Source organism: Carcharodon carcharias, chromosome 14, assembly GCF_017639515.1.
Source record: "Carcharodon carcharias isolate sCarCar2 chromosome 14, sCarCar2.pri, whole genome shotgun sequence".
Classification (NCBI taxonomy): Eukaryota; Metazoa; Chordata; class Chondrichthyes; order Lamniformes; family Lamnidae; genus Carcharodon; species Carcharodon carcharias.
In genome coordinates this window covers 134,902,008-134,919,810 of record NC_054480.1, presented here as the reverse complement: position 1 = coordinate 134,919,810, position 17,803 = coordinate 134,902,008, and the positions used below count along the sequence as shown (strand labels likewise).

Below are 17,803 nucleotides of genomic sequence, written 5' to 3'. Positions count from 1 at the left end.
TACAGTTTTACTTCGTTCCAAACCTCCAGGATCTAGGTTCTCCCCAAGTTTCTCTATGATATTGTAGCTTGGATAACTTATAAGTGCCTTATCAAGGCCCTAGAATATCATCAACGCTAAGAAAAATCTTGTGAATCAAGTGGGAGGACAAAAGAACAAACATGAGAGTCCTCCATGACAGATGTGCCAAAGTATAGAGGCTGTGGACATTTCACACCAGCTAAGATGGATGTCGCCAGAATGCCAATCAGGTTCTCAATTCAGAGAGATGCCAGGGAATCCATTCACAAGCAGGCCATAAGAAAATGTTTCAAAGACAATCTCAGAGTCTCCATGAAGGTCTGCCGTATTACCATCAACACGTGAGAAGCAGATGCCCAATCATGAGCAATCATGAAAAAGATTCCCCAGCTCACCAAAATGGCAATCCATCATCAAAAATGGTGTCAAGACCTTCCAATCAACAAGAGCAGACTCTGAAAATGGTGAGAGACATAGAAAGAGAGGACAACTGATCAAGCCAACAATTCACAACTCTACTAGCCGACAACTGGCATCCTCACTGTGGGAGAGCCCGTAAGGCTAAGATAGAGCTCATAACCCAGCTGCGAATCTACAGCCAAAGCTGAAATCTCACTTCGACCCAGCAACCCATAAGAAAGAATCATCTTCAACACAAGTATTACCAATAGAGAAATTGCAGCTAGAATGAGCGAATAAAAGTCAACTATCTACCCCCAAATCGAAGGGACCCTTGTACCATCAGTTTGGGTGGTCTTAACCTGCTATCTACTGGCTGTGGACCCATAGAAATGAAGCTTGGACAACTTATAAATTCCATATCAAGACCCCAGAACAATATCAACACTAAGAAGGTCTTGTGAATCAAGTTGCAATCTCACTCAGTAAAGCTGCAGAATGGAAAAAAATAATTATGCAAGGAAGTTAACACACCATCCAGATGTATATATTCTGGAGCTGAAGACACTAAACATAAGAAAAAGGAGTGGGCCATTTGGCCCCTCAAGCCTGCTTCACCATTGAATAAGATCGTGGCTGATCGGATTGTAGCCTTAACCCCACTTTCCTGTTTGCCCCCATAACTCTAGATTCCCTTGATAATCAAAAAGCAGACTAACTCAGCCTTATATATGACTCAGACTCTACTGCTCTCTGTGGAATAGAATTCCAAAGACCAACAACCCTTCATAAGGAAATTCCTCATCTCCACCTTAAATGGGAGACACATTTTTAAACTGCGTCCCCTAGTTCTAGATTCCCCCATGAAGTGAAACATCCTCTCAGCATTTACCCTATCAAGCTCCCTCAGAATTCAATGTTTCAATGAAATAACCTCACATTCTTCTGAACTCCAATGAGTACAGGCCCAACCTGCTCAACTTTTCCTCATAAGACAACCCTTTCATCCCAGGAATCAGCAACCTTCTCTGAACAGCTTCCAATGCAAGTATATCCTTCCTTGAGTAAGGTAATCAAAGCTGTACGTTCTCTCAAAAGTTGCATTGTTGCTACTTCAGCTTTGATTTTTCATCAATTTCCCTTATTATGCAATTCACTGGGGAATATATATATTTTTTAATGTCAACACCCAGTGCAAGGATCAAGCATCCCTTGTAACGTATTACACAAGCCAGATGCAAAGTAGTCAATACTTTACTTAGCACCAATTTATCAGTAAGTTCACAGATGACATGAAAATTGGTATTGTGGTAAATAACAAGGAGGAAAGCCTTAGACTACAGGACCATATAGACAGGCTCGTCAGATGGGCAGAATAGTGGCAAATGGAAGTTAATCCTGAAAAGTGAGAGGTGATGCATTTTGGGAGGACTAACAAGGCAAGGGAGTGCTCAATGAATGGTAGGACCCCAAGAAGTACAGAGGATCAGAGGGACCTTGTTGTACATGTCCATAGATCATTGAAGGTAGCAGGGCAGGTAGATAAGGTGGTTAAGGTGGCATATGGGACACTTGCCTTTGTTAGTCAAGGCATTAAATACAAGAGCAGGGAGGTTATGATGGAGCTGTATAAAACATTAGTTAGGCCTTATCTGGAGTACTATGTGCAGTTCTGTTTGCCACAATATAGGAAGGATGTGATTGTACTGGAGAGGATGCAGAGGAGATTCACCAGGATGTTGCCTGGGCTGGAGCATTTCAGCTATGAAAAGAGACTAGGTAGGCTGGGGTTGTTTTCCTTAGAACAGAGAAGGCTGAAGGGGGATCTGATTGAGGTGTACAAAATAATAAGGGGCACAGATAGGAAGAAAAGTTTCCTCTTAGTGGAAGGGTCAATAACCAGGGGGCATAGATTTAAGGTTAGGGACAGGAGATTGAGGGGTTTTGAGCAACATTTTTTTCACCCAGAGGGTTTTGCAGGAGCGGGGGAGGGGCGGGGGGGGGTTGCTGGTGGTGGTGGTAATCTGGAACTCGCTGTCTGAAAAAGGTGGTAGAGCAGAGGCAGGAATCCTCCACAACATTTTAGTATTTAGATGAACATTTGAAACATCATAGCATACAAGCTACTGGCCAAATGCTGGAAAATTGGATTAGGATAGGGGCTTGATGACTGGCACGGACAAGATGGGCCGAAGGGCCTCTTTCCGTGTTGTAAAACTGACTCTAAAAGCACATGCCAGAACGTTGTTCCTCCCACTGCCACCCTGTGGCATTTTCATTTCCCACCCGGGCAACTATATGCGCCCACCCCATTGACCCTGTAAAGTCAAATTGAGAGGCATGCATGTGCAATTTTGTGCTGTAAACTTGCATATATTAGAAAGTGATTTTGCTTATAATCAGAGGAAGACCTACAGCCCGGGAGCGGAGGTTGGAATCAAACCCAGCTCCAAGTGGTAAAAGGACAATATTTCAACCTGCAACATTGATCCCTAAAATAGTTCTAGTTAGTATTTTGTTCTTTTTCCCTCCCTTCAGTGCCTGCGATGGATTTTCATTGGGAATAGGAATCAGGGGCAGAATCTTCTGTTCGGTGTGCGGGGGGTGGGCCTTGCACGATGATGCGTAAAATGACACGCGGTGACATCAGGTGTGCATGCCGACATCACCACGCATCATTCCGATCTTCAGCTAGGCAGACATGCACCGGAGCTGGCTGTGCACCTGCCGAACTGTCAAAGGCCTATTAAGGCCATTAATGAATTCATTAAATTACTTGTCCAGGCTGCCCGTCCAACCTCAAGGTTGGCGGACGGGCAAAGAGCCCAGGCAGCCTTCGCATTTTTTTGGGGACCTCATCCACGGGTGGGATGAGGTTTCATGAAAGATTTAATTAAATAAAATGTCTTATGAAAATTCATAAATGTCACCTAAGGGGACACGTCTGAGTAATTTTATTTATTTATTTGTTCCCCCAATGTTTTACTATGAAATTAAGCTCCCCAAGGCAGCTCTGTGCCTCAGATTTCTGCGCTCTTTCATGCATATGCGTGAAAGAGTGCAGGCCCCAAGTCTCCCTATTTTTCCTCCCCCCTACCCCCCCAAACGCACAGGTAGTGCTGAGCACTTCCAGGTGCACGTCACACTGGGTGGGCCTTAATTGGTCCGCCAATGTAAAATGGCAGCGCACAGCCAATCACAGGTGGCAATCGGACCCATGCCCAACAGGGAGAAAAGTCTCCCCCCTGTCACAAGTGGGAAGTGAGATTTCACTGAAGTGTGGTTTTATATATTTTGTTATATGACACTGATTTTCTGAAGCATACAGCTACCCATTAAGGGGAGGTGATGGTGTAATGGGATTGTCACTGAACTAGTAATCCAGAGACGCAGGCTAATGCTCTGGGGACCTGGGCTCAAATGTTACCAAGGCAGATGGTGGAATTTGAGTTCAATAAAAATCTGGAATTAAAAGCCTAATGATGACCAGGTTGATTGTTGTAAAAACCTATCTAGTTCACTAATGCCCTTTAGGGAAGGAAATCTGTCTTCCTTACCAGGTCTACATGTGACTGAAGAGTCAACATTGCTGTAGGTTTGAAGTGCCCTCTGAAATGGCCTAGCAAGTCACTCAGCTGTATCAAACCACTACAAAACCATTTAAAAGGACCACCCAACATCAACCTAGGCGCTGGAAACAACTGCAAACTCAGCCCTGTTGATCCTGCAAAGTCCCCCTTACTAACATCTGGGGGCTAGTGCCAAAATTGGGAGAGCTGTCTCACACACTAGTCAAGCAACAGTCATCCTCGTGGAATCATACTCATGGAAGGTGATAGAGATCATGTCCCAGACATCGCCAAGGTATGTCCTGTCCCACCGCCAGGACAGACCTAGCAGAGGTAGTGGCACAGTGGTATAGTCAGGAGGGAATTGCCCCGAGAGTCCTCAACATCCAACTTCAGACCCCATGAAGTCTCATGGCATCAGGTCAAACGTGGGCAAGGAAACATGATTATCATGTACCACCCTCCCTCAGCTGATGAATCAGTGCTACTCCATGTCGAACACCATTTGGAAGAATCACTGAGGGTGGCAAGGGAGCAGAATGTACTCTGGGTGGGGGACTTCAATGGCCATCACCAAGAGTGGTTTGGTAGCACCCCTACTGAACAAGTTTGCTGAGTCCTGATTGACATAGCTGCTGGACTGTGTCTGCGGTGAGGGAACCAACACCAGGGAAAAACATACTTGACCTCATCCTCACCAACCTGCCTGCTGCAGATGCATCTCTCCATGACAGTATCGGTTGGAGTAACCACTGCACAGTCTTTGTGGAGACGAAGTACCGCCTTCACAGAGGATACCTTCCATCGTGTTGTATGGCATTACCACTGTGCTTAAGTGGGTTAGATTTCGAACAGATCTAGCAACTCAAGACTGGGCATCCATGAGGTGCTGTGGGCCATCAGCAGAACTGTACTCAAACACAATCTGTAAACTTATGGCTTGGCATATCCCTCACCCCCACCCTTTCTACCATTACCATCAAGCCAGGTTCAATGAAGATTGCAGGAAGGCATGCCTGGAGCAGCACCAGGCATACCTAAAAATGAGGTGTCAACCTAATGAAGTTATAACACAGGACTACTTGCATCCAAACAGCAAGTGATAGACAGAGCTAAGCAATTCCACAACCAATGGATCAGATCTAAGCACTGCAGTCCTGCCACATCAGTCATGAATGGTGATGGACAATTAAACAGCTCAGTGGGAGGAGGTTCCACAAACATCCCCATCCTCAATGCACATCAGTGCAAAAGATAAGGCTGAAGCATTTGCTACAGTCTTCAGCTGGAAGTGCCAAATGGATGATCCATCACAGATGCCAGTCTTCAGCCAATTTGATTCACTCCATGTGGTATCAAGGAACAGCTGAAGGCACTGGAAACTGCAAAGGCTATGGGCCCTGACAATATTCCATCAATAGTACTAAAGACTTGTGCTCCAGAATTTGCCAGCCCTGGCCAAGCTGTTCCAGTACAGCTACAACACTGGCAACAACCTGGCTATTTGGAAAATTGCCCAGATATGACCTGTACACAAAAAAGGACAAAACCAACCCAAACAATTACTGACTGCTCCATCAGTCTACTTTCAATCGTCAGTAATGGAAGGGGTCATCAACAGTGCTATTAAGTGGCACTTGCTTAGCAAATATCTGGTCACTGACACCCAGTTTGGGTTCTGCCAGGGCCACTTAGCTCCTGGCCTCATTGCAGCCTTGGTTCAAACAGACAAAAGAGCTACACTCCACAGGTTAGGTGAGAGTGACTGCCCTTGACATCAAGGGCATATTTGACTGAGTGTGATATCAAGGAGCCCTAGCAAAACTGGAGTCAATGGGAATCAGGGGGGAAACGCTCCACTGGTTGGAGTCATACCCAGCTCAAAAAGGAAGATGGTTGTGATTGTTGGAGGTCAGTCATCTCAACTCCAGGATATCACAGCAGGAGTTCCTCAGGGTAGTGTCCTCAGCCCAACTATCTTCAGCTGCTTGATCAATGATCTTCCTTCCATCATAAGGTCAGAAGTGGGGATGTTCACTGATGATTGCACAATGGAAAAAAAAAAAATTCATGGGATTTGGGGTTCACTGGCTGAGCCAGCATTTATTGCCCATCCCTGGATGCCCTTGAAGGTGGTGGTGAGTTGCCTTTTTGAAGTGCTGCAGTCCATGTGGTGTAGGTTCACCCACAGTGCTGTTAGGGAGTTCCAGAAATTTGACCTAGTGACAATGAAGGAACAGCAACATATTTCCAAGTCAGGGTGATGCATGACTTAGATTGAAACACCACCGCCTGGAAGTTTCCCTCCATCTGTTGCCCTCGTCTTTCTAGATGGTAGTGGTCGTGGGCTTAGAAGGTGCTGTCGAAGGAGCCTTGGTGAATTCCTGCAGTGCGTCTTGTAGATGGTACACACTGCTGCCACTGTGCGGTGGTGGAGGGAGTTCAGCACCATTTGCGACTCCTCAGATACTGAAGCAGTCCACATCCAGAGGCAAGTAACATTCACACCACAAGTGTCAGGCAATGACCACCTCCAACAAGAGAGAATCCAACCATCGCCCCTTGATGTTCAATGGCTTTACCGTCACCAAGTCCCCCACTATCAACATACTCAGGGTTACCATTGACCAGAACTGAACTGGATTAACCATATAAATACCATGGCTACAAGAGCAGGTCAGAGGCTAGAAAGCCTGTGACGAGTAACTCACCTCCTGACCTCTCCAAAGCCTGTCCACCATCTACAAGGCATAAGTCAGGAGTGTGATGGAATAATCCCCACTTGCCTGGATAAGTGCAGCTCCCACAACAGTTAGGAGCTTAATGCTGTCCAGGAGAAAGCAGCCCACTTGATTGGCACTACATCCACAAACATTCACTCCCTCCACCACCGACACAGTCACAGCAGTGCCTACCATCTACAAGGTGCACTGCTGAAATTCACCAAGGCTCCGTCGACAGCACCTTCCAAACCTATGACACTACCATCCAGAAGGGCAAAGACAGCAAACAGATGGCAACACCACCACCTGGAAGTTCCCTTTCAAGTCACTCACCACTCTGACTTGGAAATATATTGCTATTCCTTCACTGTGGCTGGGTCAAAATCCTGGAACTCCCTAACAGCAGTGTGTGTGTGCCTATGCCACATGGCCTGCAGCAGTTCAAGGCGGCAGCTCACCACCATCTTCAAGGGCAACTAGGGATGGACAATAAATGCTGGCCCAGCCAGCGAAGCCCACATCCGGTGAATAAATTTAAAAAATGCAGTTTCATAAAAATATGATTATTAATTTATATAATAGGCTAACAATTAATTTTGTGATAAAATAGTTGATTCTAAAAAAAAATCAAAAAATTACATCTGGCATTAGCTCCAGCTAACTATAGTTATGTGGCAATCTGCATTGAGCTCCAGCTTGTTGGAATTTGTTTCCAGCCAGTAATTTTGGTGCATTGTTCAGATAGATACTAAAAGGAAAGGCATAAAAAAAAATACTTTTTTGGACTGCTACTTATTTGTCCAATGGTGGTTTTCTCCTTGCTCCCAGCTGTGATACTGGACATTAGATAACGCTTTTGATGGTGGCAATAGGAGAGAGAAATTTGGGCCAAAAAGCGATCACTGACTATCCTCTACACAGTTTACAAAATTAGTGAGCCTCAAAAGAGTTGGGAGATCTGAAGTCACACCTTTTCTTCCCCCACCCCATAATCAAAAGCATTTAATACTATTCATAGACAAAATTATTAGCATAAAGTAAATCTGTTACACATACATCTACATTGGAAACTCATAGCTCTGTCCCATGAAAAGCAAAGAAAAAAAGAGTTAGTAGCCTCGTTTTATCCGAGATGACAAAGCTTTATCAAGAGATAAACTGGGAATATCGTATAGGCTCTGAATGATCTATTTCATTTAAAATCCATGTTCCTTTGTACAAGTTTGAATTCTCTACGTCAAAATCTACACCCTTTAATTACTGTCGAATTGAATTTAGATAGACAGATATCAGTGTGCAAACAAGCTGCTTTTCCAAAAAAGTATTCCTGGATTTATTGAAACCCCTGAAAATGGCACTTCAATTAAAATTAGTAATTTTGGGGAGGCTAAACTGGAAATTACATATAATCTGGTTATAAAGGCAAAAGAGAAGCTTTGTTGTGATTGATGAAATAAAGACTACAGGATCTGCATTTAGTTTTTTTTTTAATGATCCTGTTGTTGGTCCAACCGTGTAATAAAGTAAGTGGATTCTGTCTCACTGCTTCCAGTTCCCTCATCCGTAGTGTCACACTGTACTTGTAGCTGGGTTGTTTCGGAAGCTCCAGTCAGGGAGGTGGTTACCATTACCGTCTGCCTCATTCTTAAACGGTATATCAACCATGACAATGACGTTACACCACATACCAGGGCAACAGGTACACCAATGAGGATTGTGACCACCACAGCGATTTTGTAAAGCCCATGCTTTTGATTACTCCTTTCACTCATTCCTGACCGTCTTGGATAAATAGGAGTTGAACAAGACTGTCGGTTTTCATCATAATTAGAAAATGGAGGGCACGTCAGACAGTTATTTACAGAATTCCCATTGCAGGAATAGCAAGATGAATGGCAAGGAGCACAGGTGTCCGTGGTGAAATTTCTGAGAACGCCATTCACTGTTTTTTTTAAAGTTCTTAATACATTGTAATAGTGTGGAGGACAGGTGGCAAGGCAAAGGTGTCCAAAGATGACAAAGGTACTTTGGCATTCTGTAGAGAGAAAAGTCCATGAGGAATTTTAATAAAGTTATCATATTTAAAAATGTAATCCCAACTCTAACAATTTATCTGAAGTCCTACATGTGTCCATTTTCAATAATGATATAGGATAGCATTTTAAAGTTTATCTTTGCGTAAATCATAATTATGAATGTGTTTTTATTTCCGACTTAATCCAGTTTAACATTTCTACCAGTACTGTTTGAAGTGAAGTGTATTCTAATAGTTAAATCAAAAAGCAAGTCAACATAACCTCTATTTTATTTCTAACTCTTGAGCTCCTAATTCATGCCAGGTATATAGACTTATAGCAGAAACTTCTGTTATTTATGCAACTGGCATTTCTTCATATGAATGTCAGCACACCATTCAACAGTGGACATTCTTCATTGTTTGAACCTGACCATATCTTCATGATATCCACATATACCCATTTCAAGCAAGAGTTTGTGGATATAAAGCCTCAGCAAGAACCATGACAATTTCCTCCCTAGCTTTAGGACAGTTACATTTATATTAAAATTAAGCAGTTTAAAAATGTCAAACGATCTCCATAGCCAGCAAGTTAAATTTAGCTGATAAGGGATTATATCCACAAACCAGCCATCTGATGAAAGATGTAAATTAGAGCTAAATGAAGTAACTGGGGCTTCCCACATAACATTTGAGACAAAAGTTAAGACATTCCTGTAAACTTCCAAACCCATTAGGTTGAGTTGACTCAGTGGAATTTAGCCAGATGGTGATTGCTCCAGTGAACTCTCACCAGGTTAACTGCAGTTCTATCAGCCAACATAGAAAGCAGAAATAAGGTAAAGGTCAAGTTCTTGCCTTCCTGTCTATCTACGTAACGACAACAACAGCAAAAAAAAATGGACAGACTTATGATTGTATGCAAAAGTGGGTAGATAAAAGCACCCAAGTTTTGGTTTATGTTCAGAGCCAAAATCAGCTTCAGAGTTTTTTTGGTGAGGAGAATGCACTTAATCTGCTAACAAGGCAGTACATTTTTTTTTAAACTCTATACATGACAAGGAATTATAGAGGACAAGATTTAGTATAAATGTTACTGATTGTTTACTTATGGCTTACAAACTAGATCATTTATTTATATTTGTGTATCATCTCACTAAAGTGATCAATCTGCCTTTCAAAAGGTTGGAGTAAAGCTTGTGGTGACATGCACAATTCCAGTTATCAGTTTATAAAGTAAGAGGATTCATTGCTCCAACTGCTGGGCCACACTATCGTATGACACAACATCAGGTAGTAAAGGTAAAACTCGATCATAAAAAAGGGGCAGAATCTAGCACAGGAACAGCAAGTGACCTCAAACCAGAGTGACCTCAAACCAGAAAGACTATCATATGCAGACCTGAAATGTGTACCAGACACCAATACTAATGATTGTAACCCCAAGATCAGCAAACGATACAAACCAGTAATCAAAGCCTCTCTCCTGCAATATAAATATGCCACTAGATAATATGGTAATTGACAGTGAGCCAGTGGTGGAAGGCAAATACTGTTAATATCAATTCATAGTCCACTAATGGAGCTTAAAAAAATGAAATTTTAAAATCAGGAGATCCATGCAAATTAGCTCATTATACTATTTCTGGTTGCTGCAGCCAAGGGAAAAAATACCAGGGACTCAATGTTCCATTATAAACTTGAGGTCAGAAATGGAATTTAGCTCAACCTCAACCAATATTTTAAGCAGCAGCAATCTTGAACCAGTAAAAACAAAAAGTATTAGAGTGAGCAGGAGATAGCCAGAGACAACCATAAAATCTCATTTTAAAAATAGAAGTGAACCTCTGGCTGTAACAACAATGCTGCAAATAATTAACACATTTAACTGAAGTCCTCGCCCTCAAATAAAATTAATGTTTTAGTAATACTACTGAAAAAAGTAGTCTTCTACAAGCCCTTTAATTGAAGCCACTGCTTAAATCAATGGTGTGCATTAGCAATGTTTTAATTACTTGTGCTTTCTCTCTTGTGCCATTTAATTACAATTTTCAACTGCTGCATGTAGGAAATGGTGCAGCACGGAATTGATTATCCACAATGGGAGCCAATGGGGTGCAGGTGGGGGAGAAGAGAGTTCTGACCATTGCATATAATAATTGATCATTCAGTAATTAACAACCATAGCAATAGGCTTACAAAAATGCAATGACAATTTGGCCAGGTAGCTACATGCACAGTAAACTGGAAATTTAGAAAATGGGCAAAGAAAAGCATCAAGTTTCCAGCTCCCTTATGTTCATGGCAACACTAAGTTTGCTAGCTTACATTTTGCCCAAATGACTCCTGGCATCAACTGTTTTGTTAATGTACATCAGACAATTCCAACAGATTGTAAATGTGCTTTCATAATAGTATTCCTACACCTTTTGCTCATGTTAGTAATATTTTGAAGATGAATTGCAACTTTTGAACTATGTGCATTTTTCTTTTTAGGGAGGGTGGAGAAGAGAAAGACAAAAACTCAACTAGTTATTGCTGTTTTTTTACGGCTTCCTCCTGTAGTTAAATCACCTCTCATCCTTTGCCAAGTGCATTGATTAACTCGCAAGTGGCTTGAGTTGTTTCAGAAGTACAATGAAAGGCGAATTCCTTCTAGCTATGTATTTTTCTTTCTAGAAAAAAAATTAAAGAAAAATCCTTTGTTCCTGTTTTGAAAACCCATGTAGTGATATCACAGTGGGTGCATATTTTTCCACTCAGGTGAGAAGATTTCAATGTCCCAATTTTACAAATACAAAGGGAGTACATACATAGGGATGTACTACTTTGTATGAAAGAAGATTATTTTCACATGATTATTTATTGGATTCTTTCTTGCTGGTTACACTTGGTTAAAGCCATATACTACTATTAGTTTTCTGTAACTTCGAATGTCAGCTATGTCTGGTTGACATGCACACCTCAGGAGAAAGCTTGGATGGGTGTAGATTGATTGCTTAAATCATTGGATGGAGGCCCATCTCACCAGATCATTCTAAAAAAGTCAAAGAGTCAAGCCATTTTATTTAATTCAATACGATTGACATTCTGGGGATCTTTTACAAATTAGGGATGTAGCTATCAATCAAACCTGTCCGACAAGAGTCAGCTTTGAGAGAAGAATGGGGTCAGGATGCTTTTTCTTTTGACAGTCTATCTGGTCAGTAATTAGAAGTTGTAGTTTTTGTCTGGCTACCTGTACTCAGTTCTTACTCCATCTGGAAACTAGCAGCAGGACTAAAGAAGAGTGCTCCATGGTAGCATATTATCAAACAAGTGACTGTTTCAAGATACAATTATATCTTCACTTAGGAATAGTGAAAGCAAATTGTTATAAATATAGAGTTTGCACTGGTGTCATTTAGTTTAATTTTTAATAAATTAGTCTATTGAAATACAACCAAACTATTATTCTTCCACTTCTGAAATCATGGATATCATGTAGCAGAGCATGATATATACCAGTTAGTCAGAATACAAAGGGTAAACAAAGATTTCTGTCTAATCCTGGGTCTTGCTATGTTTACCTAGATATTGGATAGGCAAGGGAACAATGAACCGAAAGGAAAATATCTGTGGGCAAAACCTTTATTTTTAATCAAAAATATTTCAATTTATAAACCAAAGGAAATGGTCACCACCAGGACCACAAGCCAAAACTAATATTGGATTCAGATAACATGAATTTACCCTTAAAAGCTCATTGCCTGAACTGTTCAATGTGCTATTGTCTGAAATTCTATTACTTATGAAGTATAAATTTGAATTCTCAAGGATACATCATAACAAATCCACTGTCTTCCTTTAAACATACTATTACCTTTACAATTACAGCATTCAGTTGCTATCTTGGAAAGCATTCCTGGGCAAATGTTAGTCTACCATGTAATTAAAAATGGTCCTAACAATTAGAAACCAATGAAACACCTGTACAACACTACCCGAGAGGAATAATAAGTGATAAAAAATAAGGTAACATTACAGTGTGGTGAACTGATCAACTGTTGCTTTCGTCACAGAGAATTACTAGGTTAAATTTTGAATAATATATTTTACCTTCACAGAGTCCATCTTCATTCCAGTTTCTACAGTGACTTATCACTGCATCCTTTATGCGTCTTGCCATCATGTTTTCGTCAGTACCATATAAGTGCAACTTAAAATAGGATAGAACTCCTATAGAAGATAGATTGCAAGTAATCTGCTGAGTTTACTTTGCCTTTATACCTGACAGCAGTAGAGGTTGATAGTACAGAACCTCAAACTTATCCATTCATGTATTTTTGGTTGCAACACTTAAATAATTGTAATGCAATATATTCAATCCGGGCTACAATTAAAATACAAAAACAGATATACTGAAGGTGGTTGTCTGTCATCAACGAAATCCCAAAAGGAAGGATCAAAGTTCAAAATGATAGATGGGTATTGCCACAACCCTGGCATGTATTTTAATAACCTGTTGTTATGCAAGTAGATCTAGATTTTCATCACTTGTGGCACATACAATAATAATGAAAATAAATTTTGTAGCGCTGTTTTCAAAATGCAAACATCTTACTCTTTTCAGATGCCTTATGAGTTGTTGATTTTTAAAAAAAACATTTATATTATTGTGCCAATAAGTCTTTAGACAATCTACATTATAATTCATTCTTCAAAGCAGTTTTGCAACAAGACTTAAGAATATATTAATAGGGAAGAATTGATTTCCTCACTGGGATCGCAACTGAAAGACCACTTTATATTTTGTGGGAGGTGATGAGGAGAGATTACCTTTTTCTTTCTCAAATGGAGTATATTAATAAGAAATAGGAAAATATGATACATAATTTAGAAAAAAGGACAATAGATAAAAAAGGACCAGCAACACAAAAATAAAGACAACTTTGTTGCCAGTCATTGCAAGTACCAGCCTCTCACCCCTTTAAGTCAAAGTTGTGGATTCAAGTCACACTCCAGGAGCACACAAATCTAGGCTAGCATTTCAGTATAATATAGGAGGGGGGTGCTGCATTGATTTTCAAGTACAACATGAAACAGAAGTCCCAATTGCTTGTTCACATAGATGAAAAAGGTCCTATGGCATCATTAAAAAAAAAAGTAGCTGATGTTCTGGCCAACATTTATTCCAACACTAAGATAAAAGCAAAATATTGCAGATGCTGGAAATCTGAAACAATAAAAATAGCTGGAAAAACTCAGCAGGTCTGACAGCGTCTGTGGAGAGGAATACAGTTAACGTTTCGAGTCCATATGACTCTTCATCAGGACTGAGGGAATATAGAAATGAGGTGAAATTTATTCCATTTCTATATTCCCTCAGTCCTGATGAAGAGTCATATGGACTCATTCTAGGGAAAGCGCAAAGTCGCACAAGCACCAAATATTCTGGGGTTGACAGGGGGTTGGGGGGGGGGGGGGGGACAGTGGATCACCACCGATGGGCTCCCCACCCAGTGGCAAGTCTGATTGACAGACTTGACTTCCTGTCAAGCAGAGAACAGTTGGGCGGAGACCTCAAGACCAGGCAAGTCCATTATGGAGGGTCTGGAGGGGGAGAGGGGTGGCAAGTATTATTTTAAATACAGATAGTCCTCATTTGACGTTGTTTTGCTTTAACAAGTTAATGGAATCTGTAATCTCAGAGCTTTGCAAGTTTCGTTTTAACGTGGTTTCCCACATGACCCAATTGGCACCATTTTGGAGCCGCATCCTCCCTCCCCAACCTCAGGTTGTGCTCACCAACCCTCGCCAAAACTCCCACTCCCCAACTCACCATCAACACTTTCCTCTCTGGGACAAAAATAAAAATACCTGGAAAAACTTAGCAGGTCTGGCAGCATCTGCAGAGAGGAACAAACTTAACATTGAGTCCGTATGACTCTTCAACAGAACTAAGTAAAAATAGAAGAGAGGTGAAATATAAGCTGGTTTAAAAGGGGGGGGGGGGAGAGATGGGGGACAAGTAGAGCTGGATAGTGGGCCAGTGATAGGTGAAGATAGCCAAAAGATGTCATAGACAAAAAAGGACAAAAAGGTCCTCTCCAGGACCTGCGCTCCTGCTGAAGATCTTGATCTGATCTGAAGACAGAGTTCTAATGTTGTGGAAATGCAGATCCCAATGGTGCAGAAGTGCCCAGCTGGGGCTACTGCACCATCGGGATCTGCATTTTCACAACATCGGAGCCCTGGCTTGGGACTGGATCTTCAATGGGAACGCAGGTCCAGGAGAGGAAAGCAACAAGAGGGTGGATCAGGAAGGTTGGGGGTGGGGGGGGGGGGAGGGGGGGGGTTGGTTGTGCAAGGCTGCAGCTCAAGAGGGTTGGGGAGGATCTGCAGCAACTGGAAGGAACAGGGAATGGGAGTTTTGGGAAGCAGGATTGGTGGTGAGCAAGAGGTATCGCAAGTTACTTTTCAACTTATTTTATTTTTAAGAAGTTATTTACCAATGTAGGAATTTTGCAGTGTAAAATATTTCAACCTCAATGTTTTAATTTTTTTCCCCCCTCGGATAAGGAAGGTCCTAGAGAACCCAACTACAGTTTTAAGACTGGTTTCTACGGGAGTCAATGTTTCACTTAAAGTCGTGATTTTAAGGAATGCAACCACAACTTTAAGTCAGGACTTACTGTATTTAAAGTATCAATCCATTTCCTTTGGGATGGGGAAACTAAACTGCTCTTATCACACCTTCATTAAAATTGGATCTGGCAGGTTGGAGTCAGGCTTAACACTTCAATCCCCTACACAATCCAAACTTTTTTTTTGAGGGGCTAGGGCTTAGGGTTCTTCTGTTTTGAAAATGTAAGTTTTCTACACACAGAACTGGGTTCCCCTCTTTATCCCAGGATTTCAAGCCTGTGCCTGTTGAAAATTCAAGGTAAAGAATAATATTAAGTCCCACCAGCAAACAGAGCAAAATACACTACTTGTATATTGCAATTTAGCTGGAAAAGTTTATTATGCACTAAAACAAAATGCAGTACTCCTAGTTTTAAAAACATACCATTGTTTCTGGAGCTTCCCTTATTCTCGATCTCAAGAGTCCAAACTCCTTTTGGGTCTTCATCCCAGCAGTGTGTGGTCATGAATGTCCAGTCCCTATATCCATGGGGTGATGTGTCGTATGGTCTTATGAAAAGAAAATAAAGACAGCCAGTGCTCACATTAGATTGGGTGAACTATTTCCACAAATTAAAGCCTCATCTGACAAAACTCAGAAGCCATCACAAATCATATTGAATTCATTTTGAACAGACACAGGATAAGGATTGCATGAATGCAAGGTTAAGACGACAGAGGATAAAAATCATTTTTATGAATTATTTCTCAAACTATTATTCTGCTTTTTATAACAGAATTTGCTTTTCTAGTTTTATTTTTAGAACTAAAATTGCTCATTTCTAAGTTCCCTTCCAGTTAGGAAGGGAGCCCCACTGGATCCTAGTTACTCCAAACAAGTGTATTATAATTCGTATAATAATTGTAAATGTGTTAACAGCACGATAGCTGCAATTTAAAATACTTAATTGGTGCCGTACCAAAAACAGTGAAGAATAAGCCTGTCCACCATCTGCAAGGTATAAGTCAGGAGTGTGATGGTATACTCTATGTGCCTGGATGAGTGCAGCTCTAACAACACTCAAGAAGCTTGACACCATCCAGGACAAAAGCAGCCCACTTGATTGGCACCGCATCCACAAACATTCACTCCCTCCACCACTGACGCACAGCAGCAGTGTGTACCATCTACAAGATGCACTGAAGGAACTCACCAAGGCACCTTAGACAGCACCTTTCAAACTTATGACTGCTACCATCTGGGACAAGGTGAGCAGACAGATGGGAACACCACCACCTGCAACTTCCTCTCCAAGCCACCCACCACCCTGACTTGGAAATATATCACCATTCTTTCACTGTGGCTGGATCAAAATTCTGGAACTCCCTTCCTAACAGCACTGTGGGTGTACCTACAGCACATGGACTGCAGCGGTTCAAGGCAGCAGTTCACCACCACCACCTCCTCAAGGGCAATTAGGGATGGGCAATAAAGGCTGGCCTAGCCAGTGGTGCCCTCATCTCATGAATGATTAATAAAAATAAAATCTGTTTCTATTCACTTACTGCTTCATTAATACTACTTTTGTGTTTAGCAGCCCAACAAAAAAAGAGGTTGGGGATGCAAGTTTATTTGTAGCATGTTGAATGTTACCAGTAAAATCTTCATATATTCAATTGCTCTTCCATATATCTCAACTGGCAAAGCTGTTGGAGTAAGATGTGCGAAAGTGAAGACAGAATTGACATTCTAAGAGCTAGTCATGAAAGGATAGGTGTTCAGAACATACGACATTTTTCTTTCACTCCCACTACTAGCTACAAATTTCATTATGTAATTAGCATGGTACAGCTCTAATCAATACAACAAAAATTCTCACCCTTGGCAAACAATATTGTGGAATCACCAATAGCACCAGTGAAAACCAAATTAAATTTATGACCTCACCTGTCCTATAAAAAAAAAATTGGAATGGAATTGTACTCCATTCATAACCAAAGGAGCATGCTTTACAAGTAAAATATCACGCCAGCAATGGAGAAAAATGGTAGGAATGTGAAACATCCACATCTTGCTTGTTCTGCAAGGGCAAACAAGTTATACAAAAAGAAAGAATGCTTCACATTAATTGGTGGCAAGATATTCTACTCGCACTATTGGTATCAAATGTCTCAATGTTTACAGAAATACTCATACTCACTATACTCTTGATTATTCCTGTGTTTATGCTTAAAACTTCAATTCAGACAGTAATGGACATGTTACCTCCATTATTGAGTCTGTGATGCAACAAGACTTTAAAGTTTTGCTTTCCGTTCCAAATATATGCTTTAAATCTTGAACACACTTTCAGTCATGCTTTGAATCTATGCTGGTCCAATCGCAAACATTAAGCAAAACCTGAAGCATTAAATTTTAAAAACCAACCCTCTAAGCTTACTCATGGGCTGAGATTTTCCATGCCCAC

The 17,803-nt window shown here is 41.2% G+C and overlaps 1 protein-coding gene across 2 annotated transcripts in view; it reads right to left on the bottom strand.

Moving 5' to 3' along the window:
* Positions 1-8,182: 8,182 nt before the first annotated feature.
* Positions 8,183-17,803, bottom strand: part of LOC121287016 (furin-like) — a 46,400-nt gene continuing 36,779 nt past the window's right edge. Inside the window, exons 13-15 of one of the 2 annotated variants that reach the window (XM_041204436.1) lie at positions 15,781-15,905; positions 12,828-12,947; positions 8,183-8,747 (exon numbers count right to left, since the gene is read on the bottom strand). In XM_041204436.1, the coding sequence (XP_041060370.1) occupies positions 8,200-8,747; positions 12,828-12,947; positions 15,781-15,905 (793 nt within the window). In that variant the 3' untranslated portion in view covers positions 8,183-8,199. Of the gene's footprint in view, positions 8,748-11,288; positions 11,405-12,827; positions 12,948-15,780; positions 15,906-17,803 lie in introns of those variants that run through there. The other variant, XM_041204437.1, reaches the window with a different exon arrangement.